The sequence below is a fragment of the Malaclemys terrapin genome, chromosome 11 (assembly GCF_027887155.1).
Source record: "Malaclemys terrapin pileata isolate rMalTer1 chromosome 11, rMalTer1.hap1, whole genome shotgun sequence".
Classification (NCBI taxonomy): domain Eukaryota; kingdom Metazoa; phylum Chordata; order Testudines; family Emydidae; genus Malaclemys; species Malaclemys terrapin.
The window spans coordinates 7754024-7780456 of NC_071515.1; the positions used below are offsets into that span (position 1 = coordinate 7754024).

The 26433-nt window shown below is 47.7% G+C and overlaps 1 protein-coding gene across 1 annotated transcript in view; it reads left to right on the forward strand.

The window, feature by feature from the left end:
* SH3BP4 (SH3 domain binding protein 4) overlaps positions 1-23197 on the forward strand; it is a 184112-nt gene extending 160915 nt beyond the window's left edge. Inside the window, exon 4 of the mRNA XM_054044147.1 lies at positions 23124-23197. Coding sequence (XP_053900122.1) covers positions 23124-23177 — 54 coding nt within the window. The 3' untranslated portion in view covers positions 23178-23197. The remainder of the gene's footprint in view (positions 1-23123) is intronic.
* The last annotated feature ends 3236 nt before the right edge of the window (positions 23198-26433 follow it).

Here is a 26433-nt window from a genome sequence, read left to right on the forward strand (position 1 = left end):
AAATCAAACACTGACAAATAAGAGAGCACGACACTGTATGATTTCTAGAGCTGATATAGGGCAATTTGTTCAGCAGAGTGATGTAAGCTTCGTTATGATTGCATCATCCATGACTTCTAGGAATAACACGATGCAATTCATATCATGTATGATGCAATACCAGCTTCAGATTGCATCATTCGTTGTTTTGCTTAAAAAGCAAGTACTGTCCAAACCCAGTCATAGATTTATTCATAGATCCAGTCAAAGATGTATTTTAGTCATTTCTGGTTTAAATTGAGATCCTTTCCCTTTATAACTCACTTATCCTCCGCCATTCCCAAGTCAAGGGACGTATATACTGACCCAATAGCATATCTTGAAAACTAGAGCCAATCAACAATTTTAAGCATCGTTTTCGTTCAGTGACCCAGAATTAGTAAAATTTGACTACATTTATTTCAGAAGCATTTTGGCTGTAGAGCAGTGTAAGTTCTCCAGCAGCCTATTTCTTTCTTTGCCTCTCTGTAAATGTTGATTATTATCAATTGAAATACCTTTTTGCTGGTCTATGCATGGTGAAATCGACACCGTTACTGATAAAAAATCGAATCCTTCCAAGCCTCACTACGACCTCCCTGTTTCCCAGCAATTGTGTGGCTGCAGGAGTGCCAGCAATGATGCAAAGTCTGGCTCAGCCAGTGTTGCCACAGGGTTATAAAACCCTGTTCTGTTGAGCAAAGCAGGGCTTCATGAGTCAGTTGGAAAACCCCCTGAGGATGGTCTACACTTGCTCTTGTCAGAGGGTTTCAAAGTCCATGGAGGTTGGACATCTAACTCCATAGGTACTTTTGAAAATTGATCCCAATGCTCTAGCTGGTGCTTGGGCAGCTGGAAAAGAGACACTGGTTTCTAGTGTAGACAAAGCCTTGTGCCCCAGGAACTGCACTGAGAACTCAGTTCCGTTAGGGTAGCAAACAGTTGTGTGATAACTTATCACTGCAGACCTGGGTCACAACCACTCCAGCAGCCTGCCGGCTCCTGCCAGTCCCTGAGCTGTGTCGCCCTTTTCTGCTCCCCATGCTTACTCTGCAGGTTCTCTTGGGATGGTTCTTTTCCTTGGCAGAACTTGACTTTGTGACTGGCCCATTTCAGCCTGTTGCTATCTCCAGATCTCCTCCCTTAACTGGAAATAACACTCATGTTTATAAATGCATCTGCAGGTGATAATTAATCCCGGCCCTGAGTTCTACAGCAGACAGTCTGGTTAAGAATACCTCACTCGTTACTGTCAGGCGCGCCCTCCCAGACAGTGAGTCATCCATGCGAACTTGAAGAGCCGTTCTGTTACACAACCAGTGAAGAGACTTGATGCTGCACCTACAGTCCCAGGAACTTTATTTCTGGCTTTGCACTTGCAATCATCCTTTGGGTACCGGGACATGTGCAGGCTCTGCAGGTGGAATGCAAGATCCCGTGTGGAAAGGTGAAATTCTTACCAATGGAAATAGACGTGGCCAACTCTTTCATAGCACTAGCTGGGCCTTCTCACTAGAGTATTGCAGATGTTGGGGCAAGTAGCTGCGAGGTTTTGTTTGTTTTGAGGGGTTAAAAAAAATGCAGCTAATATGATGTTGAGTTGTCTCAAACCAGACTTGGGGCACTAGTTAGGAAAAGGCATTTGTCACAGGTGAGATCAACGGTACACACATTCCCCCTCTGCGATCCACCAAGGGCATCCACCCTGGGATCCCAGCTTCTCAGCTAGCATCTCTCTCCCTCCTGGTAGGGAATCTTCCTGGGTGCACAGCTCCCTGCCTAAACAGGCCAGTATCTGTCCTTGGGTGGCTCTTCGGAGGCTCGGAACAGCTGGAATTCCTGCGGTTAAGTTACCACAGGCAGCTGGAAAAGGGACACAGCTATCTATAAGCAAATACCTTTATTCTTCAGGTGAAAATATTCCAGAGAAAACACTAAACCCAACAAAAAAACCCACCAGCGTGATAAAAAGCTTACGAGAGGTCACCCCAAGTCCAGCCTCGGACTCTGGTAGGTGTCAGTCCTTCAAAACCACACCTGGGGTTTCCCCTGTGATTCAAGTCTCAGATCCGCCCCCCGCCAGGTTACACGCAGTCACGGCCCACAACCATACCAAATTAATTTAATACAACAGACCCCAAAGATTCTCACGCTTCATTCAATGAAGTCTCTCCAGGCCAGGCCAGATTAACGCAGGGGCTTTAGGGGCTGCAGTCCAAGGCCCTGGCGCAGCTGGGCTCAGCAGGCTGCCTGCATGCCATGGCCCCACACGGCTCCCAGAAGCAGCCAGCTGCTGGCACCTCTCTGTGGTTCCTGGTGGGGGGGAGGGGAGGCAGCTCCGCACGCTGCCACCAGCACCGTACCCGCAGCTCCCATTGGCTGGGAACTGGCCAATGGCAGCTGCAGGGGCTGTGCTTGCGGGCAAGGGCAGCGCACATTGACACGCTGTTCCCCTCCCCCAAGGGGTGCCCAGAGACATGCCAGCAGCCAGTCGCTTCCGGGAGTGGTGTGGGACCACGGCATGCAGGCAGCCTGCCTGAGAACCCCGCTGCGCTGCTAGCCGGGAGCTGCCTGTGGTAAGCGCCTCCCGGCTGGAGCTTACACCTTGCAGCCCCTCCTGCACCCCAACCCCCTGCCCCAGGTCAGAATCCCTTCCTGCACCAAACTCCCTCCCTGAGTCCGCCCCTCTCACCCTCTCCTGCACCCCAACACTCTGCCCCAGCCTGGAGCCCCTCCTGCACCCAAACTCCCTCCCAGAAAGAAACTAATATAGCAGCTGTTCTAAGGTAAGAAGAAGGCTATTTTGAATTAACTATATTCTACATCAGAGGTTCCCAAAGTGGGCAATACCGCCCCCTGGGGGGCGCTGGAACGATCCAGGGGGGCAATAGTAGCCTCGGGTGCAATTGGGGTGTTGAATAAAAATAAGGGGGCGGTGGAAGCATAAAGAAAGAAGAGAATATAAGAAAATTTTGAAAAAACGTTCGTACATGTTTCATCTGTTGTGTAACAGAGTTAAAGTTGTAGCGATTACTTTATTTTCCAAATCAATTCACAAATTATAACCGATCAGGTGTCAAGTCCGCCAACAGCTCTTAACAAGCAAGTGTTGGTAGGCGAGCGTGTCGCGCATTGTCGGGAAGTCCAGCATGCATCGGCAGGAATATGTGCGTGTAATGACTTGTTTACAATACGATACTATAAATAGGCGACATGTATGAAATCTAATTTAGATTGTTTCTGAATTGTGTAAAAAGCAGTTAACAATAGTGCAATAAGTATTTAAAAAATTTTATTCATATTTGATACCTTCAATCTTTACGGATTACGGATCACATACAAAGCAAATTGTATTATTGTTGTTTCAATAAAACAGCAATTTACACGTGAGTATTTTTATACATTTTCTTACATATCTACCGTACGTTTGTGTCTCTAGTGCTTACTAATAATAAAATCATAGCAGGCTTGTGTCAGTACAGTACACATTGATGAAATGGCTAAAGCTTTTGAAGACTCATTATGTGAGTATTTAAAAATATCCCAGTTCTCTATACAGCTTGATGAGTCAACTTTGCCAGGAAATGAAGCCTTACTTTTAGCATACATGCGATTCATAAAAGAAGAAATAATTTGCCAAGAATTATTATTTGCTAAAAATTTGCAAACTGATACTAAAGGAGAATCTATATTTTATGCATTGGAAGAGTTTTTTTTTTTTTTTTTTTTTTTAAAGAAAAAGAAATCCCCCTGAGTAATATCTTGTCAGTTGCTACTGATCGTGCTCCAGCGATGATAGGGCGCTATAGGGGTTTTCTCGCATATTTAAAAAAAGCGGTTCCGAATTTATTCGCTGTACACTGTGTCATTCATTGTCAACATTTAGTTGCCAAAAATCTGAGTGAACCCCTACATAGGTCATTACGTTATGTCATTAAAGCAATCAACAAAATCAGAAGCAATTCGTTGAATGACAGATTGTTTGGACAACTTTGTATTGAAAACGATGAAGAATTCAATCGCTTGCTGCTTCACACAGAAGTTCGTTGGCTATCAAAAGGTGCCTGCTTGGATTGGTTTTATAAACTCCTTGACTCAGTGCTAGAGTTCCTAGAAAACAAAGATGATGCTTTACGAGCCAACTTGATTGATTCCAAAAATGACATAACTTATTTGACAGACTTGTTTAATAAATTTAATGAAACAAATTTACAGCTCCAAGGCGATGAGCTGAATTTAATCAAAACAAAAACTGGTATTTCCGCGTTTGTGGCAAAACTTCTTCTGTACAAACAAAATTTAAGACGAGGAGAATTCAGCCAGTTTCCAAATTTATCAACAGTAGAAAAACATGATGAAGACTTGCTTACCTATTGTCAGCACTTGGAGGCTCTCCATTCTGACATCAATCAACGATTTGAAGATATTCTTAAAATGAACATACTCGATTGGGTTTTGGACCCTTTTTCAAGTACAAACACAGAAGAATCTCCAAAATTACAAGAAGAACTGATAGAAGTAACAACAAATGAGGAATTGAGATTTAAATTCAAAGACGGCAACCAACAGTTCTGGCTGCAAAAGCAGATACCTACACTTTATCCTGGATTAAGGGCTATAGTACAAAAGTTTTTAATTGCATTTCCTTCATCATATTTAGTGGCACGTGGGTTCAGTGCGGTCACAAATCTGTTAACTAAAAAAAGAAACCGACTGCAAATAGCTAATTGCGGTGATTTAAGAATGCTGCTGACAAAAATAGAGCCGAACATTAATAAATTGATAGCAGCACCAGGTTCATCCTTCTCATTAGGATTATTTTTAATGTTGTTCGTAATTTTTATTTTATTATCATCCTTCGTTATCTTAATTTTCTGTGTGTAATGCAAATGTTTACTATGGTTGATTTTAATAAATAATTTTATGATTTCAAGCTTCAAGGTGTCTTATTTACAACAACATCTTTCTTTACTAAATTGTAGGACGTAGGTAGAAATATAGATACATAAAAGAACGCAAATTTGTCACTGCATCTTTCTGTTTGTTAGCTTAAAGAAGGTAGATTTCCAGGAGGGCGCTGAGTAATTTTTTTTCTGAAAAGGGGGCGGTAGGCCAAATAAGTTGGGAACCTCTGTTCTACATGTTTTAAGACTGAAATGTAACCACAGAATGACTTTATGTTAAGTAAAAGGCAAGTTTAGTATAGAGTTAGTAGCCTAAACTCAATTGTGATCATTTTGTCTTAAATTAGGAGGAAGACTTGCATACAGAGGCCCCACAAAATCTAATAGCCCCAGGCCCACAGGAGAGTTAATCTGGCCCTGCTCCAGGCTATGGCAGGAAGTTGCCATCTCTGTCACAGCAACATCTGGAGGGATGAGCACAGGAGCCATGAGGTCTTAAATCCTTATCCTACCTCTGCCACTGAGTCACTCCATTGACCTGGGCAAGTTGCTTCATCTTTCTGACCATTTCCCAATCAGTAAACCGGGGAGGATAAAGTTTAACCACCAATTTATCCGGCATGTTTTACAGATCAATAATTTAACATCTCAGTGCTCTGTACATATAAAGTGCTATCAAAATGCCAGGTGTTATAGAAGTATTTAAAACCCCAAACAAAGGGGAGCCTTCCACTGTAAATAGCCCTCTTACTGTTAGAATGGTGCAGCATAGGCCAGTTTCTTTAGTAGAGAAGAGGCTGTGCCTCCCGGTTGATTTCAGCGGGGCTACTGGCAGTGCGTGAAATTAGCACGTGTCTAGGTCTGAGTAGGATCAGGCTCTGATTGTAGAGGACCAGTTCACTAGCAGCAATGTACGTGGACACCATGAAGATAAATTTCACTATTCTAAATCGGAGAGTTGGGAAACCAATGAGAACCCAACCTTAGCACAGCTGCCTGTGACGTGTGTGTGTGTGTGTGTGTGGAGTCAAAGCAAACAAACGTCTCTCCACGTTCAAATATTAACTAGTCCAACAGAAACAAACCACCACCTGAGAACAATGGGCAGACCCAGAGTTCATCCCTCGAGTTGCCTGGTGCCTAATTTTGAATAATGAATAAATCTGACTGAAACTGGAGCTTGTTCATAGGCAACTCTCAAACCAAAAAGGCAAAATTCACTGATTTGCCCAGAGCTAATTATTATGCAGACCTGGCTGTCACATGGGCTCAGATTTTGCGATTGCACAGCCAGAGCCTCAAGCTAGCATCCTTGCGTTTTTAAACATTAAATGAATGGTTTTTATTGTGTTTGTGTAGCATGCGGCTGTAGGGATTCTTAAGATATATGCAAACACATCGCATTTTAACCTCAGTGATGCTGTCACAGTTGTGGCTTTGATGGGAGAGGGAAATGACATGAGTTCGGAGGAGTTTTTCCCCATAAAAGCCCTTGTATCACCAGAAGGAACCAGGGTCTGAGCTGCCTTCCGGCCCTGAGGCGCAGTGAAGGATTCCCATCCATTTGGCTTTCTAAAGAAGTTGTGTTCCGAGTACAGTGAAACTGATGCTGGCATGGTCACATGTAAAGGGGCTGCATCACATACCAGTCATGGGATCTTACTCTTTGTGACGCATCTGCGGCTTTTTCCTCCCCCCAAACGTTTCCCCATGATCTAATCACTGCTCTGCTTTACTCGTTGGCCATGGGCCATTTTTCTGTGCATTCTGGATCTCTACACCCCCTGCAATTACACAGACAACCCATTTCGTGTTTGGTTTTAATCTTTTAGGGCCCGATACTGCACTGATCTCTTCCCAGGCCCCTGTACAGAGCCCTTTTGACTTCAATTGAAGGATCGGGGCCTTATTTACTTCCAGGGGGGAAGGATAGCTCAGTGGTTTGAGTATTGGCCTGCTAAACCCAGGGTTGTGAGCTCAATCCTTGAGGGGGGCCATTTAGGGATCTGGGGCAAAAATCTGTCTTGGGATTGGTCCTGCATTGAGGGGGTTGGACTAGATGACCTCCTGAGGTCATCCCTGATATTCCAACCCTGATATTCTATGATAATGTCAAAGAAAAACCCCATGGTTTTTAAGTATTATTTAAAGAACCAAAAGTAGAAATGGGAGGATCCCAATGCCTGAACTAAGCGCTGTTTAAATTGCAGTGGTTTCTAGACTGCAGGGCTTTGTGTGGGTGTCTCGGGGTGGGGGGTTTCCTATATAGGGGAAAGGAGAGAGCAGTTTCTCACTTGCCCTCCCCTTACCCTCCCCATCAGATATTTCTGGGTTTTTGTTGTTGCGAGTTCAGAAATGTGCTAGATCCGTACCCTTCTCTCCCCTCCCCCAGAAAGAAGCCACTCCCAAGATACAGAGCTGCACTCAGACCTCTGCCCTGCTTTCTCCAAGTGGAGGGGATGACATGAGCTTGGGGGGGATCCAGAGCAGCATCACTCCCTCCCCTCTGCCCCCAGCCTGTGGAATGTCCTCCATGCCAGCCAGGAGCTGGGGCTGTGTGGGTTTGTCTGGGGTGTACCAAGGCAGTGTTACTGGGAGCTGGGGACTGGCTTCTGCTTAGACCCATAGGGTTTGAAGGGCCTGCAAGGACCATCTTTCTAGTCCAATCCCCTGTCAGGATGCACGATTTGTTGTGTCTAAACCATCCAAGACAGATGGCTCCAGCCTCCTCTTGAAAACCTCCAGTGAAGGAGCTTCCACGACCTCTCTAGGCAGTCTGTTCCATTGTCCTACTGTTCTCACAGGTAGGAAGTTTTTCTGACATTTAATCTAAATCTGCTCTGCTGTAGTTTGAACCCATTGCCTCTTGTCCTGCCCCGTGTCAAAAGAGAACAACTTTTCTCCATCTTTTTTATGGCAGCCTTTCAAATATCTGAACACTGCTATCCTGTCCCCCCCCTTAATCTCCTCCTTTCCAAACTAAACATACTGTGGCAAATTGCTGGCACTATTATGATGGGTCCCGCACTTTCTCCTCTTGTGGGGGGTTTCAGGGCACTGTTTATCACCTCTGATCTGGGGTATCAACTGTCCCACTAGTGTCCCAGAGAAGGGGAGTGGAGAGAGAGGGACCCGGGCCCTCCCTCTACTCTGGGTCACAGCCCAGGGGCCCTAGGGATAGCAGCAGACCACTTGAACTAGCGATTCCTTCCCCTGGGCTACTTCCCTCTCCGGTTCTCTAGCTTGTGGGGGCTTCCTGCCCTCTCTCCACTTGGGCCAAGTTTCTCCCAACCCCTTGTCTCTGTGGAGTCCCTCTGCTCTGCACAAACTGGGTTTTCCTTTACCTAGGGTCTTGGTCTTCTGGCCCGCCACAGCACTTCTCCGAACTGCTCTCCTCCAAACTGCTCTCTGCTCCAACACTAAACCACTCTGCTTCAACTCCTTTCTCTCTGATTGAAGCAGGGGTTTTTTATCAGGTGACTGGATTCAGGTGCTCTAATTAATCTATAGCAACCTCTCTTCCCTCTACCGGGAATAAGGTTCTCATCATCCTGGGGCTTACATATCTCCCATCTATTACTATCCTGCTGCCCTCTGGCCATGCTGTATCACAATACCCAGTTCCCTCAGCCTTTGCTCATATGGCTTGTGTTCCATCCCTTTGATCTTTGTCACTCACCTCTGGATCCTTTCCAGTTTCTCTACATCCTTTCTATGCAGCAGTGACCAAAACTGAACACAGTTCTCCAGCTGAGGCCTAACCAGCGCCAAGTAGAGTGGTACTATCACCTCCCGTGACTTGCATGCTGTGCCTCTCTGTTAATGCACCTAAAAGTGCATTTGTGTGTGTTTGTTTTGGGTTTGTTTGGGGAATTTTTTGGCAACAGCATTGCATTGTTGAATCATGTGGAGGTTGTGATCCACCACAACTCCCAGAGCCTTCTCAGCAGTGCTGCTGCCCAGACAGTTATCCCCCATTCTGTATTTGTGCATTTGGTTTTTCTTCCCTAAGTGTAGCACCTCACATTTGTCTTTTTGTTGAATTTCATTTTGTTGTCTAGCCCAGTTCTCCAAAGTATCAAGACCCCTTTGAATTTTAGCTCAATCCTCCAAAGTGTTTATGAACACCCCCTCCCCCCGCAAGCATCTGCAGATTTGATCACTATGCTCTCTACTCCTACATCCAGATCATTAATAAAGATGTTAAATGACACTGGACCCAGAACAGATCCCTGTGGAACCCCACTTGAGACATGTACATGGACCATGGATCCACACCACACCCCAACACATTCCAGTGGGATTGAGTGAATGGAGTAGTAGCAACGTGACCTTCCATGCGGGTTGGGGGGAGGGGCATGGACAGGGAACAGGCCCAAGCAAGGGACCTGATCCAAAACCCATTGACCTTGATGGAAAGACTTCCATTGGTTTCAATTGGCTTTGGGTCAGGCCACTGGCAAGGAGCACAGGAGATCCCCTGACCACTACACACATGCACTGAGCTCCACCCAGAAGCCAGGGCATCTGCTCATCGAGAGGCTTCCTGTATGCCAGACAGGAAAACCTCTCCATGTGGCAAAGCCGGTATCTTGGGGATTGTGGAAGCGTTGCGGGGGATGGGTTGACCTGGGCCTATGTGAGGAGTTCAAGGTCCAGTCCCCATTTTGGTGGCAGTCGGAACGCTGGGAAGATGACCCAGGTTTTTTTGCAATGGAAATGTTGGGTCCCCATTTCCTCCTTTTGACAGGTAAACTCCTGCCAGCGTTTGGCGGAACTGGGCAATATTGTCATACTCTGAGCTGCACCCCCCAGAGTAGGGAGAGAGACATCTCCACACTTATGTCTTATTTTAGATACTGCGCTGTAGTTAAAATTTGCTTTAACGTGGGCTTTGAGTTTAGTTTTGCTCACTACAAAAGCTCCTCTGCTAAAGCCAACCATCTCAGTGGGATTTCTCCCTACGGATTCTCTTCCACCAATCCTGGCCTTTCCTTCATCCTCTCTGATGCGCAGCCGGAAGGATTGATTGGCCACTGGCAGTTCTTTCCTCAGCACTTCAGGCATGAGCATCAGGAAAGGGGGGTTTGATGAGTTGGATCCAAGGCAAATTGTTTCCTTTGGTAAAAGATTTCCCCCCCCAAATGACACAAGGTGTTTTGTTTCTCCTCCCCCCCCCCCCGCACTCCCCCCCCCCCCAATGTTTTTTTAAGCATCCTGGGACACTTCAGAGACCGCATTTTTTTTCCTGCCAAAGCTGGCTGATGGAAAACATTCCATAGCGACCTGTTACAGTACAAGGGTAATGAAATACATGACACGAGTTGCCTACAAAGATGCGTGATGAGTGGAGGACAGAGGGAAGCTTGTCCAAGTGTTTCCACTGTGAAGATCCTTTTCCTAGCTGCTTATAGCTTTGTCCAGCTTTGGGGCTGAAATTTTCCATGTTTCTTTACAGCTCAGCAGCACATGTTTGGGGAGCATTTCAACAGAAAGGATTCAGCCATTCTGAAGTACAGAATAGGAGGGAAAAACTGTTTTTTGATTACCTCTAGCACCTCAGGCATTTGGGGTAGAAAGTGATCTAGCAATGAGAACCCAGATCCTGCCCTGATCTTCTGCATGGTTGAAATGAGTCATGTGAGAGATGGGATCTGCTGACAAGTAGCTCATTGCAGAATGAGATCTGTAACCCTGACACCATGTGTACATGCAGTACAGTGCATCAGAGCTGGGCCAGGAATGGAGTTTCCGCTTCTCTGGCAGTGTTGGAAAAGTCAGAAGAAAATGTGGTTTCAGGTTGAACCAAACATTGTTTTCCCAAAATCGCAATGTTTCCTTCTGAGCTTAACCACTTTACAATGATTCTGAATTTTTCAAAGTAAAATTAAAGGAAACTTTTGAAAGGAAAAAAGCAAAAAAATCAAAACATTTCATATTGAAAATGTCAAAATTAAACGTCTTGATTTTTTCCAGAGCTTTTTTTTTTTTTTTTTTTACCTTCTCCCCCACCCCCCTCGAAACTGACTCAAATTTGCAAAACGTTTTGGTGTCACTGAATCTGCATTTTTTGCAGAAAAAGATTTTGGTAGAAAAATGTCACTCCCTTTACAACACAGCCTTTCATGACATGGTCCTAAACTACTCTTTCTGTAGGACCTGGGACAATGCGTAATCAGTGAGTGCATGAATGTACTGTCCTTAATTAGCTGATCACATACTGTCTGAACCACCAGGCTCCTGCCTCATTCAGCGCAGGGGTTGGACAGTGTGCCGTCTAGGGAGCATGGAGCCCCACAGCAACCTGAGAGGATAAAAATATATATTGGCCAGCTGCTGCATGCACTGCACCAGCCAGCCTCTCACTTGGCATGACATTCCTCCTGGAGCAGAGAGCCTGCACAAGGCACAAAGCACCTCTTTAAACATGGCTTAAATGACCCATAGGGCCTGCTGATTCAGGATGCATGGTACCTGCAATGAGACAGGGACCCTGCGTTAAAAACGGCATGGGAGGATGTGATGGCTGTGTTATAATGAAGACAGATGGGGAAAGCCACCTGGTCATGGAATCCTAGAATTGTAGGACTGGAAGGGACCCCAAGAGGTCATCTAGTCCAGGCCCCTGCACTATGGCCAAGCTTGCGTGCTTCACTTTGCAATCTTAATAGCTTTTAACACAGTTTTTTGCTGTATGGAATAAAATCTAAGGCTGAGACTTATTTTAAATATCGGGGCCTGAGGTTAGGAGCCTAACTCTGTATTTTGCTGTATTTTGCCAGTGAAGGGAAGATTTTCAAAGCCCTAAGTAGCAGGCAGGTGTCGACCCCCATTGAAATCTGGTTTTCAGTGGGAATTGGGTACCTCTGCCATCTTAATAAATCTTCTCCCTACACTGGATCCTGGGGTTTTGAAACCTCCCTTTGTGCCTCTCTGGCACAATAGCCTGGCAGTGTGACCTGCCTTTCAGAATGGCCGGCCCTCCAGTGAGGAGGGGCCAGTCTGACAGTGACCCTTTTCGGGGCGTTTCTCTGTAATCCGGGAAGGAGCTAAAAGAGCTTGTTTTCTGCTGGTCCCTGGCGAGGCCTAATGGCAGGGAGACAGACACACAGCGTTGGGAAGAAATGCCTGGGGCTTCCTGACATGTCCTGAGTGGCGTTAGACTGGGACAGAAGGTGCGAGGATCTGCTCAGCTGCTTCAGTTCAGGTAAATGTCCGCAATTCCTCCCATCTCCTGCGGCCTGTTTGAGGGAATGCGCCTGTTACCTCCCCTCTGCCGGGGCTGAGAACACAGGCAAAGCTGGGGCCTGCTCAGAGAGTCTCTTATTCAGCTGCCACCATCCTCACATGTGAGGATAACTAGTAATCTGACGTGTCCAAAGCAACCTGTCGCCCTATCCTCCTGCGTGGAACACCCTGCTCTACCCATAGTGGGTGTGACGCGATGGGGATCTAGCTGTGTGATTCTCAATCCCCTGGTAACCAACCCGCAGCTCTGCTGGCACACTGCAGAAACTGCTGCCCCCCAGGCTATTTGCAGACGTGGCTCCTACCTGCCCCAGCCATGTTCCGGTCTCAGCAGGTCCCCTAGAAAGTTGTGACGAAAATGATATTTCGCTTCCGCTGTTGTCCAGCAGCAGAGAGGCCATGAGAGAGAGGAAGGTTGAATGGTTCAGCTCAAATGGAAAGTGAAACGGAAATGGAAACCAGACGCCAACTCATGCCAAGGCCGTAGGCCTCACTGACGACTAACAAATGCTCAGCTGGAAACCAGTCTGGCTCACCTGTGTGTTAGCACTGTTCAAATAGATGTTAGCGTTATAAGAATATCTTTAATGTTTGGACTTTATGAAATGCTTGTAGGATGCTGCATGTATTGATCTTCTGTATCTCTGTATCCCTTTGTTCTAAGGTAATAGTTAAGTATTTGCTAAAACTGGAAACAACCTCTCTTCCCCTCTTTCCCCCCCTCCCTCCCGGAGAGAAGCATTACTGAGTGTGAAAGACTAGTTTAGTTTACCACAAGAGGTGTCATCTCCTCTGCAACCAAAGAAGCCCCATAGACACCAGGCAAGCCATGTGGAACATCACTGAAGAAAAGACTGTTGATTGCTTCCCCCATGCCCCAAAAGAGGAGACTATGCTGGGTGAAGGGAACACAAATCCCTGTCAAGTAGGAATGATCCCTCTGCGGCTTGGAATTTGGAGAGGGCAATTTCTAAGCATAAGCAAGGGATTCCTGGCTCGTTAGCCCTAAAGAACATATAGAGCTGGCATATTACAGCAGCTTCTATTACCTTTTGAAACCTAAGACTGGAACTCATTTGTGTGTGCATGCTTACCTGCTTTACCTTTGGAAATAACTCTCATGTCTTTTTCCTAGGTAATAAATCTGAAGTTTATTGTAAGATTGGCTCCAAGTGTCTTGGATGTAAGGTCTGGGGTGTGTGACTGGTCCTTTGGGAATGGGAGTAACCTGAATATTACTGTGATTTGTGGTGTAAAGGGCCATGTGCCACAGAGGCAGGCTTAGATAGACTGGACTGCCCCAGGGAACTGTCTGTGACTTCATGGTAAGTCTGTTCTAGGGCTTGAGCAGGTCATGCTTGGTACTTGGTTGGAGAAACCTCAGTACAGAACTCCTAGCCAGTTTGGGGTTTGTGCCCTGGCTCTCAGGCTGGCACTCCCATTTGTGTGCCACTCCAGACAGACTGGCAGAAAGATCATAGAATCATAGAATATCAAGGTTGGAAGGGACCTCAGGAGGTCATCTAGTCCAACCCCCTACTCAAAGCAGGACCAATCCCCAGACAGATTTTTGCCTCAGATCCCTAAGTGGCCCCCTCCAGGATTGAACTTGGAATTTAATGGAGATATCCTATCCTATCTCCTAGAACTGGAAGGGACCTTGAAAGGTCATCAAGTCCAGCCCCCTGCCTTCATTAGCAGGACTAAGTAATGATTTTGCCCCAGATCCCTAAGTGGCCCCCTCAAGGATTGAACTCACAACCCTGGATTTAGCAGGCCAATACTCAAACCACTGAGCTATCCCTCTCCCCAGCAGCAGCCTGAGGAGTTCCCCGACCGTGATCATTCCATTCTAGACGTGCCCATGTATAACAATGTCTAGTAGGCCTTTGCTCTCCCTAAATCATAGACACCCAAGCCCAGAGGAGTCACCGTTCTGCACAGAACAATGGTCCATCGGGTCCAGAATTCCATCTCTGAGAGTGGACAGCACCCATTGCGTCAGCCGAAGGAGCAAGAAGCCCCACAGTGGGCAGTTATGGGGTAACCTGGCCCAGGGGAAACATTGCTCCTGACCCGCATTAGTTAGGGGTTGGTTTATGAATAATACCGTGCTCTTATCTAGCATTTTGCAACTGGAGAACTCAAAGCATTTTACAGAGGAGATCAGTATTGTTATCCCCGTTTTACAGATGGGGGAACTGAGGCACAGATTTGCTCAAGGGCGTCCAGCAGGCCAGTGACAGAGCCAGGAATAGAATGTAGGTCTCTTGTGTTCCAGTCCAGTGCTTTAACCACTAGGCAACACTGCATGATGGCTTATAGCCCTACCAAACCTCCTGGGCTTTTCTGTTTTTCTTCCTTACCATTGTGACTCTGGATGTTTCTGTTAAAATAACCCAACAACCTTCTTGATTCTTAAGTGTGGGGGGGGGGGGGGGGGGGAAGGGGGAAACAACTGTGAAGAGGCGTTAAATGTGCAGTGGAAGTGGTGTGAGTTTTGCAAAAGGGAGGCCTATTTTGAGTGAATAATATTTGGAAGTGATGCATTTGCTAATGGCTGTGATGGGATTTTAGCTGCAGAGGGCTTGTTAGGGTGCATAGAAGTCACATAGCTAACAATCCCACCCTACTCTTTGAATACTTCTCTTCTCACCTTAGGAGACTGAGGTTCCAATCTGAAGCTCTGACAGAATTCATTACCAGGGCTGGAGCATGGCTTACAGCCAAAGCCGATCAAGCATAAAAATCACTTCTGACATGGTGCTTAAGTCCTGCAGCCCAAGATCAGTACCTGGGCCTGATCAAACAGTTAAAGCTGTCCCCACTGCATCGAGCATGGGATCAATAAGGCATTTGGTGCTTGCTTGTTTCTTTCACACCACTTGTGCATTTGCCTTCAGGGGAGAACGACAGCAAAACATTTTTTTAGAGGATGAAAATAAAAGGTTCCATTCCTACATAGCTCACAGAAGGCGTTTTCACCCTGCTTCACACAGCGCAAGTCTGAGTTTCTGCAGCTCAGTTTTTCCTTCCTGTTTCTGCCAAGACCTGAACTCAGGGTTCAGTTTCCCCAGTAACAGCTGATGACAGTGATGCCATGAGCGGCAAGTGCCTGGCTCAGCCGTTTGTCCTGCCCTTAGCTGTTACCAGGGAACAGGCTGCTGAACAAAGGCGTTGGCAGCTCAGTGAAGGGGCGCTTGGACTTCAAAGGTTTGGCTTGGCGATGTGTTCATGGCACTTGAATCGTCCCCGCAGAGGCCAGCCCTGCTCACCATTGCTTTCCGTCTGAGGGAACATAATTACCACCCCGCTCACTCAGAGCTAAGATCCACGCTTAGGAAGGGCTCACTTGGGAGCTGCCTCCCATACCCACCTCACAGGGGAGTTAAGGGGGTTGGGGAAACTGTAGGGCACTGCCTCATTCCCCTGCATGGGTTACCTGCCTTGCTGGTCCAAGCATGGGGGATGGCGAGGGCTGTAGCTGCTGCCAGACAGTGTTGTCTAATGGATCAAGCACAAGACTGGGACTCAGGAGACCTGACTCTGCCACTGATCTGCTGGGTGACCTTGGGCAAGTGCCTTTACCCCTTGGTGCCTCAGTTTCCCCCTCTGGAAAATGGGACTAGTGATACCATGACCTCCTTTGTAAAGCACTTTGAGAGCTGTGGATGCAAAGCACTAGCAAAGTATTTTTGTTTATTCATCCTCTTCCCGTGCAGGTGTGTGGGCAGTGTGTTGGCCAGGGTGAGGTGTAGGTCGAGCCTCAGCTCTGTCCCCTCAGCATGCCAGCCAGCGCAGAGGGGGAGCCCCTGCCCGGCTGCGGGTCCTGTGCAGCTCCACGCTGCCGGCCTGGAAGGTGCCAATCCGGCTCTAACAGAACAGGGCTGATCCCTTTCACACAGCCATGCTGGAAATGTTCCTTACTCCTGGGAAGAGGCTCGCAGTTCAGGCCTCTATTCTGCTAGACCCAGCCACTCAAAGGTATGTAAGCCTCTCACTCTCATTGATTCCAGTGGGAGTTAGGCACCTACCTACGTTTGAGGCTCTGGGCCCCAGTGGCTTAGGATCTTAGCTCCCCGGGCAGGTGGGGCTGGGGTGTGGGATGGTGGCAGCAGCATTTTGCTTTTGACCAGAATCAGAAAACAAGAATATCACTCAGCTGAGTGTTGGGAGCGTCGCCTGCTTTTAACACCAGAGACCTGAGGGAGGAAAGGGCTGTTGCAGCTGGGAGAATTGCTGTGTGAACCCAGGCACTGATGTTACCGGAGTATGTCAGAAATCTCCTGCAATGCGCCTAAGGAAATGAAAATAGCTGGTAGCCTTGGAATCCGAGGCTTTTAACATTGGCGTGAGTCTCTTGTCTCTTAGCTTCCTTCACAGTCCAAGGTGTTGGCTTCTCTCTCAGCAGCACTGGTGCTGGGTGGCAGGGAGTGTGAAGGAATAAGGAATTGAGGGGTCAGAGGCCCTGATGGATTGCTGCTGAAGCCTCTGCTGAGGGGAACTGCTCTAGAAAACCAAACAGATGAATGGGGAGAGAGGTTGGGAATCTGTATTGCTGAGACAAGAGCCAGAAAATCTGGTTGCTGGAAATACAGGCGTGAGAGACTAACCGGGGGAGAAGACTGCTATGTTTCCCCAGATGTTGAAGTAAGAATTTGATTGGTTTATTAAAAAGACTCAATTAAAGAAACTACCCCAGCTGAAAAATAGCTTGAAAATTCCTTGAGAAAGCCTGGCCAGATTAACATCTGTACCAATTGATTAACCGTGTATTAACACCGTAATCCTGCATTAGCCTGTCACAAACCCTTGAGAAATGGATCCTTAATATAAAACGTGACTGGCTATTTCATAATAGTTAATTTGGTGCCAGCTGAACAAATGGAACAAAGTTTGCCCAGACACAGTGTGAACAGGCCCAAGCAGTGTCATTGCTGGGTTCTAGGGTACAGTCCTGATCCTGCAAAGCCACTCCATCTCTAGTTGTGGGGACATACCGATAGACCTAGCTGTGGGCATGTCAACACTGCAATTAGACTCCTGAGGCTGGCCTGTGCCAGCTGGCTTGGGCTGTGGGGCTGTTTAATTGTGGCTTAGACATCCCAGCTCTGGGACTTTCTCACCTTGCAGGGTCCTAGAGCCAGGTCTCAGCCCGAGGCTGGACATCTTCGCTGCAATTAAACAGCCCTGCGAGCCTTCGTCAGCTGGCATGGGCCAGCCGCGGGTTTTTAATGGCACTGTAGACATCCCCCCCAGGATCAGCAGCCCATCCAGGGAATTGGCCAGCAGATCATGCCCCCTACTGGGTTTAGACCAATATTTCCAAACAGGGAAGTGAAGCTCCTAGCAGCCTCCTATTTTGTAAGGAAATGACTTTGCACTGACACCAGTCTGACCCCATTGCTCCTCCATGCTGGTTGTCGGGTTCAGATGCAGGATGATTTCTGGAGGCTTCCTCTCTTGAACCTGAGTTGATTTATATTGTGCAGTTGCCCCCAGGAATGCTTCATCACATTGGAATGTGCATCAACTTCAGACCCAGTCAGATACATGAGTGGCTGAATCAGCAGCAGATACCAGCGCTTACTGCTTCATGTTGCCATGCAGGGAGGAAAGTTAGCTCCATGCCAGCGAAAGTCTTTTGTGATTCAGTATGCTCTGAAAAAAGCCACACTGGCAGAAACAGAGTTATTTTTGCTCGGGGGTTGCTACAAGAGTTAGTGAAAAGTGTCGAAAGGCTTGGAGTAGACCCAGGAATGTCAGATTATTAATCACTAGTATTTGTATTTGAGTAGAACACAGCTGCCCCAGCCAGGCATCTGTGCAGCACCTCGGCTTGGGGAAATTCTCATGGCCTGAGCGGGGGGGGTCAGATTAGTTGATCACAGTGGTCCCTTCTGGCCACTGACACTTAGTGAGAGGGAGTCCCAAAGAATTTACAATCGACATAGACAAGGTGTGGGGAGAAGAGGATTCTCATCCCCATTTTACAGATAGGGAAACTAAGGCCCAGAGCGATGGAGTGACAAATGGTTTTGTCCAGTGGTTATTTGGGATCCTCACTAGCTCTACATGAGCATGGGATGCTCACAGAGGTGAAAGTAAGCCGGTATGGTCTGGTACGGCGTACCAGCAAGAGCCGGTACACGGTGCCGGACCGACTGGCTTCCCCAGGCTGGCGATTTAAAGGGCCTTGGGCTCCCTGCAGCGGCCAGAGCCTAGGGCCCTTTAAATTGCCTCCCGAGCCCCACTGCCTGAGTCCCGGGGTAGCGGCGGCAGGGCTCCGGCAGTGATTTAAAGGCCCCGCCTCTTCTGGTTGAGGCCACACCCCTGCCCAGGACTCCGGCATACCGGTAAGTCCTTTAACTTACTTTCGCCCCTGGATGTTTAGCATATGTTTGTCAGGGCTTTCGGCATGGAGGAAAGGAGATGGCTCGATGGGAGAATTTCTGAATGGCAAATTTCAACATAAATCTATTTCTTTAATACATGTTTGTCTTAACTTTTCCATTGTGATTACCAGTGAGTTAGGTGTTTGCTCCTCCCCCTATCCTCCTCTTTTCCTATATGACCCTGCAATTAAGTTATATCGGGGAATTTTGTTACAACACAGTAACTCATGTGGCTAAAGACTGAAGCCTAAATTTGCCAGAGTTCCTAGTGATTTTGGCTGCCTCAGGTCAGGATGCCTAGCTTGAGACATACTAAAGGGCCTGACTTTCAGAAAGCAGAGAGCCACCTTCCTCTACAAATCTGTCTCCAGCTGGACCCCAAAAGACTAGTGCTGAACACTTCAGCCTGAGATCATAAGCAGAGGCACAAGCTACCAGAAAGGTTGAGATGGGAGAGAGTGTCTACTAAAGCTCAGAGATGATTAATAGCGACACAAATAAGGTAGGGGGCAAATATTGTCCTGATAAATCTTTTTCCTGTTTCCTTCATTGTGAAAGCTGCCCCCTGAGACAGTCTCTCACGTGGGTGAAAAACCCACACCCTTCAGAGACATTGCTATGCCGACCTAACCACCGGTGCAGCCGGCCCCAGGTTGACAGAGGAATTCTTCCCTTACCTAGCTACTGCCTCTCAGGGAGGCGATTATCTATGGCAGCAGGAGAACCCCTCCCATCAGCATAGGCAGTGTCTACATTGAAACACTGCAGTGGCACAGCGGCGCTGTAGCAGTTTAAGTGTAGACGTACCCCCAGTGTCTCTACAGCACCAGCGCAATGGGGCCAGGATTTCACTTGGGCAGCCAGGGACTATTGTAGTAAAGGTCATTACCAGTTGACCACTTTCCTGATGCTTAGGGCAAGTCTACACCACAAAATTATGTTGACCTAAGTTACGGCGACATAAAGCCACTGCAGTAATAATCGCTTTGCATGTCCACACTGCGCTCCTTTGTCAGCGGTGCGCATCCTCACCAGGAGCGCTTGCACGATTGAAAGGTCAGTGTGGGGCACTGTGGGATGGCTTTTGAAAGTCAGTAACAGGCAATATAAAGCAACACAGTGTCTACCCTGACACTGCATCGACCTACCTATACCGACCTAAGTGCTCCGCCTCTCCCAGAGGTGGAGTTAAGTCGGGGTAGTTGGCGAGTTACATCAGCAGGAGCGACATTCTAGTGTAGACGCTTACACAGTTAGGACGACATAAGCTGCCTTACATCTGTAGTGCAGACCAGGTCTTAGTTAATTACGGGTTGCAGTGGCTGGGTGAAAAGTGTAATTGCCTATCTGTTGGCACAGCTGTACATCCTAGAGAAATTCATCCTTTCAAGAATGCTCATGCAGGAAGTCCCAGGGCACCTCCAGAGACACAGCTGGGCTCATGGCCATTGTGGAGGGTGTTCAGTTACCACCCAGTCGGTTCCTTGCTCCACCTGCCTGTACTCAGTGTCTGCACTAGGGGCCATGACCACTCCTGTGGGAGGGAGTGTCAGTGTTTCTCAAGTCATCACAGTTGTGCTGTTTGATGCTTGCATCTCCCTTGTTTGGCAAGAGGCACAAGCAGGCATGGGCAGGCTCCTCCAGCATTTGCGCACGGCTCTGTATCAGCCTGCTCCATGTCTGCTCCCCCACATGGCAGGCTCTTGGTGCGTTTGCAATAAATTATCAGGGAGATAAGAGTTTGATGTCTCCCAAAGTCCTGGGTATTTGCTGAATCTTCCCACAGACAACAAGGAGTCCGGTGGCACCTTAAAGATTTATTTGGGCATAAGCTTTCGTGGGTAAAAAACCTCACTTCTTCAGATGCAACCCACAGCCAGAAACCAAATCTCTTCCCATTCCCATTGCTGTAATTCTCCTAGCATAGCACGTGACAGGATACGCTCCTTATCTGCACTAGACTTGGGGGCAGTTGGAACCTATTAATTAACATTTTCTAACACATCTTTTAATCCCAGTCTAGCCAACCCTAAAGACTTATCTACACTTGGAAATTTACAAAATTAACTATTCTGAAATAACTACATTTATTACTTTATTTTATGTATGATTATTCTGGAATAGCTATTTCAGTAAATTTCCAAGTGTAGACATCCCCTTACAGATCTTGACTTTTTCACACCCCCAAGTGTCATAAAGTATGTTGACTTAAGCGGTTGTGTAGACCAGTCCTAAGAGACTAAGACCACATCCTTGCTCAAAGCTATTGTGAAGCTTTTCCCAAAACCCATTCACACCATCTCCATCAAAGCAACCCATCCAGAAACTTTTGCCCAGACCAGTTCCTGACAAACCACAGAATTAGTTTTGATTTCTCATTAAAGACAACATTGAAGAGGAAACTTGCGAAAGCACTCATTGCAACCAATCACTCTCTTCTTATTAAAGATCAGCAGGTGCTATGTACCATTATCCACCATGATCCCCGGTTGAAGCTATGGAAAGGCTTCCACTGATTTGAGTGGGCTTTGGATCAGAACCTGAGTTTCCATAGTCCAAGACTAGTCTGTCTGCAATAGTGTGGGTGGGTAGGTGAGAGAGAGCGAGAGAGAGAGAATTCAGTAGCCCCCAAGTCACACACAATTAAAAAACTAGATGGTTAAACTTGTGGGCAGCCTCTAAACTCAGTTGTTACTGTGAGGGAAACCCAGGGCCATGGAGAATTAGGTCCTGTTCCTCCCAGCAGAGACAAAGCCCCAGGGCACAGCATATGCATCTCTTCCAAAGCAGCATCCAGCTCCCTGCAGTGCACTCCCCTACCTCCAGTCTCCCCTCCCCAAACTGGTGGTAGGAATAGGAGGAAAGAGGCAGAAGACTCTTACCCCCAACCCCAAATTAGCAGCTGTAGCATTGCCAATCCCCCTTGAGTCAGACTCTAGAATATCCTGAGACTGGCTTAAAAATCATGGGCTTTTACCAAATAACGGGTTTCAGAGTAGCAGCTGTATTAGTTTGTATCCGCAAAACGAACAGGAGTACTTGTGGCACCTTATTTGTTAATCTCTAAGGTGCCACAAGTACTCCTGTTCTTTTTACCAAATAATAGACGTGGCTCGTTTTCTTTGTCTTCTGGTGTCTGAGCCTTGCAGGGTGACCTTTTTCAGCTTTTCTCCCAACCACGTGGGCTAAAAACTTCTTTAAAAACAAAAAAAGCATGCTAAGATTCTCCTGCAATAACATGACTCCACAGCTGGGGATTCAGCAAAAACATCAAATATTGCAATGAGATTGCAACACTGGGACCATGACCATCCCCATACATTCTTCTGCTCATAATTCAGGGCTGACGTCTTCCCAGCCTGCAGCTGTAATGACTGTGCGGAGAACTCCCCAAAGAGCTTAGCCTGAACCTGGGCTGAGCAGGCCTCCTAGTAGCCAGAACAGCCCATAGGCGCTTTGGGCAGCCAGGTGAAGTTACAGACTTTACTCTTCTCTATTTGGGGTGAATCAGTCTGCATCAGCCCCAATACAGAGGAGATACAGTCACCTGTGGGCTTCCCCCTCTGTCCCCGTGCAGAGCTCACCATGGCACAGCAATGAATCTCAAATGTTAATGATGAATTCTCATTTTGAGGCAGTGTGCCACAGAGGACAGGGCACTGGACTGGGAACCAGGAGATTGGGGTTCTAGTCCCAGTACTGCCTGTCACTTGGGTCAAGTCATTTCACCTCTCTGTGCTTGTTTCCCCTCCTATGCTTTGCCTGTCTTGTCTATGTGTCTGTGAAACATCTAGCACAATGGAACCCCTCTCTCAGCTGGTTCCTTGGTGTGACTATAATACAGTACACATAATAATTTAAAGCTATAGTGTATTAGACCTGCATTTCTTAAGGAGGATTTGGACAATGATCAGTGCTTAGATACTACAGCAAAAAGTTCTTCAGGGAAACCTCACCTACGTAGATAGCAACAGTAATAAGCATCACTTGCATTACAAACCATGAATACATTTCCATTGCAAGACTGGATTATGATGCTCATTGAGTGTCATCATCTTCAGTCTGTCCAGGTAACACTTGATTTCCACCACTCTTGGCTTTATTTTGTGGGGAAGGTCTCACTTCCTCATTGCACATAGGCTTTCCCTACTGGGCGAAATTTATTTGCAATGACATTCTGCTCTCTACTGGACATAAACGAAACACTGCACATTCTTTATAGGCCAGTTCTCATGGCTCTGCATGGGATTCACCTCTTTCATTATAGATTGATTTTTTTTTTTTTAATTTCCACACTTCTTTGCCCTTAGTGTGAGAGATGGGCTGCATTAGGTCTGTGTATTCAGAATGTCTGTCTGATGAACTCAACCCCTATTAGCTTAAGGGGAAGGGAGGGAATGCAAGCTATGGGAGTTAATTATAGAGGGCCTGAGTCTCCAAATGGATTTGCCCAGGTGGAGCTGTGTGCAGCCCCCTTAATTTCATGTCCATGTGCACCAGTTTCAGGACCAGAACTTTGGTAGCTAAAACAAACTCATGTCTGTTTTTATATCTACAGTACACACACTCTGGTGTAAAGGCTGGGCTGACACAAGACACAGGGAAGTGGTGAGTCTGGCCGGTCGTGTTAAGGTGGGTTTTTGAAGACAACTTATATTTTTGTCTTTAACTTCCTCATTTATGCATTGGCAAAATCACAGCCCAGTGTCTTGAGACCATCGTTATATTCACTGACATGTGTTCCTACAATGGCTATTGTTTGAGGTTATCATTATTTTAAAGTGATGGTGTTGGATATTTAAAACTGCTATTTAGAGCCCAGCTGCATTATGCAAACTCTCAAGTGGGTCTGTCTGTTGAACATTCCCCCGCATACAGTAAAAGTAGCAGAGGGGCAGTTCGAATCCACAGCATGGGTGTATTAAGCAGGTTGAAGTTATGCTATTAAGGTCAAATCTAAGCTATACTGAAGATGCTGAATCGGGTAATGAGCATCGTAACACAGCCTTGCCATTGAATGAAATGAAACTGCTGGATTTTGTGATGGGACTGACGCTGCAAATCAAGCCTACTGCTTTTCAAATGGCATCTGAATCAGACGGCAAAGAGGAATTCATGGCTGCGTGTCATACAGTCGTGCATTCAGGTCATGAATCTTGTAATATCAAATAATATACGCTCATTCTACCCGCCTTCCTCACTTTGGGTAGTCCCCTACTCTGCAAGTAGTCCCGTTGATTTCAATGAGGCCTTGTGTGTACCCCACACAGGCAAGGGAGAGCTTAAAGCGGACCTGACAGACCACTTAACATACCAGACTGTATTGGGGAGGTGGGAGGGGCTGTGAGGGGACTATAAACAGCAGAAGCTTAGAACAGAAGGGGCTGCAGGGACAGGGAGAGGAGCTTTGTTGTCACCCTGGAATAGGGTGACCAGACAGCAAGTGTGAAAAATCCGGACGGGGGTGTGGGGTAATAGGAGCCTATATAAGAAAAAGCCCCAAATATCGGGACTGTCCCTATAAAATCGGGACATCTGGTCACCCTACTCTGGAACTAGAGAATAGTGAGATCCAGAGGATCAGGCCTGGGGAGAGAGTTGGCCCTGTGACCCTGTCCTGAGTAGAGAAGGAGCCAGACGGGACTCTGAGCAGCCAAGGGACGTGGATCAAGCTCCAGTGGTGCACCCTGATAATGGGGCCGGGTCTGGCTTGCCAGGCAGAGAGCCCTGGGAGCGGTTCAGCTGAGGAGCCAGAAAGGGATGAAAAGCCAAGGCCAAGGAGGGCAGAAGGAAGTTCACTTTTGTATTTTTAGTGTGGGGATTTGTTGGGGGATTGCGGGAAGAGCCTGGTGTGAATCTTGGCCCCCAGAGAAGGTGAACCTAGACAGGTTATGGGCAGAAGACCTGGTAAAAGGCTGTGGTAGGAATAGGGTTGCCAACCCTCCAGGATTGTCCTGGAGTCTCAGAGAATTAAAGATTAATATTCAATTAAATATTACATCACGTGATGAAACCTCCAGGAGTATGTCCAACCAGAATTGGTAACCCTAGGTAGGAAGAAGCCCAGGGAGGCAGGAGGGGCAGACTGGAATAGACAGACGTTCCCTGTAGCAAGCAGGCGCCTGGCCTGGGACCTGGTGGAGTGGGAGGGCCCAGGTTCCCTACCAGCCACCGGAGAAAGTGGCATCAAGCCTCCTGATATAAGCTAAGGACATTGGAAAGCCTTTAGCCAAGAGGGTGTGAGGACCATGGAGCTCAGAGCCAGACTTGTGAGGACCTTTTTGTAAGGATATTTGGACTTTGGACTTGTTACTCCGAAAGGGGTGGGACTGAATCATGGCCTGGCTGGAAGGCCTAGTTATAGGGAGAGAGACCCCTGCTGGGCTGGAGCAGCCATCCGTCAGCAGGAGGTGCTAGAGAGGAGAGAGCTGCAATACTGTGCCTGGAGGCGCTGTAGTGGAGTGGTGACTTGCCTGCATTAGAAAGAGTTTGCTGGTATAGCTTTTCTGATATAGCTAGACCGGCAAAGTCCCCGAGAGCAGTGGTTCTCAATCTTTTTGGGCTCAGGACCCATTTGTAAATGTTTCTGGCCTGTTACCACCCAGTATGTTGTCTGGGAGTGGAAGCCCTGGGGCAGAGTTGTAACTAGGCATTTTTGGGCCCTGGGGTGAGCAAGTATATTTGCACTCTCTGCCACAGGCTATGCTGGGGGGAGCACGCAGGGTCACGTGTCCCCCGTAGATTTTTTTGGTTGTGTCCCCCCAGCCCATACAGGCTGGTGGCCTGCTGAGGTGAGTCAGGGTGGAGGTGGCGCTCCCTCCCTGAGCCCTGTGCCACTTGGCGTCGCCGGCCCGAGCTGCCCCCACAGCTTTGCGCCCTGGGCAGCTGCCCTGCTCATCCCACCCTGGGTGGTTTGTCGGATCCTGCCCCCCACCCGGGGTCGGGGGGAGGGGGTTGGGTCCTGCCTGGCATTCACCCCACAATGGCGGCTCCTGCAGCTACGGTGACCAGATGTCCTGATTTTATAGGGACAGTCACGATTTTTGGAGCTTTTTCTTACATAGGCACCTATTACTCCCCACCCCCTTTCCTGATTTTTCACACTTGCTGTCTGGTCACCTTACTTGCAGCTCCTGTGCTGTGGGGCTGGCTGGACTTGGCTCTCTGCTCCAGGCATGACCTCTGGGGCTGCAGCATGGCTCAGGTTTGGGCCCGCAACCCTGACTAGACCCAATGTGTGTGAGTGGAGCTGTGACCTGGCTCGTGGGGTTGCAGTGCCACTCACTCATATTTGGCCTACCCGGACTCCTGTCATCATGGTGACTGGGCCACACCTGGGGGGTGCTGGGACCCCAGAGGTTGAGGTGCCTGGAGTAGGGAGGTGAGCCTAGCCAGCCCCGTGGGACAGGAGCTGCCACACCACCCTTTGAAATATTCTGGTGCTTCAGTTTTGGGTCCTGACCCAGGGGTTGAGAAACCCTGGGCTAGAGGAGTCTTCTCTTGTACAGGCCAAAGAGGTCTTTTGCCAGTACAGCTTATAGCAGCTCTGTGAATGAGATAAGTGATACTGGCCAAAGGACTGTTTTGATGGTGTAACTGCATCTCCACTAGGGTTTTTGCTGGCATAGCTGTGTTGGCTAGGGAGTGATTTCCCCCCCCCCCCTCCCCCCCCGACTGACACAGCTATGCTGGCAAAACCTTGAAGTGTAATCTAGGCCTGAGATGGCTGTAGAGTAGGGGATTACTTGGCCATGAGCAAGGGCCCCAGTGATTAGCTAAGATGTCAGTAGAGAGGGGAGCTGTCTAATCTTCTTTAGCTTTCACAGGAGCTGATGGGCTGGAAAGTGCCCATGTTCAGAGGCTTCTTA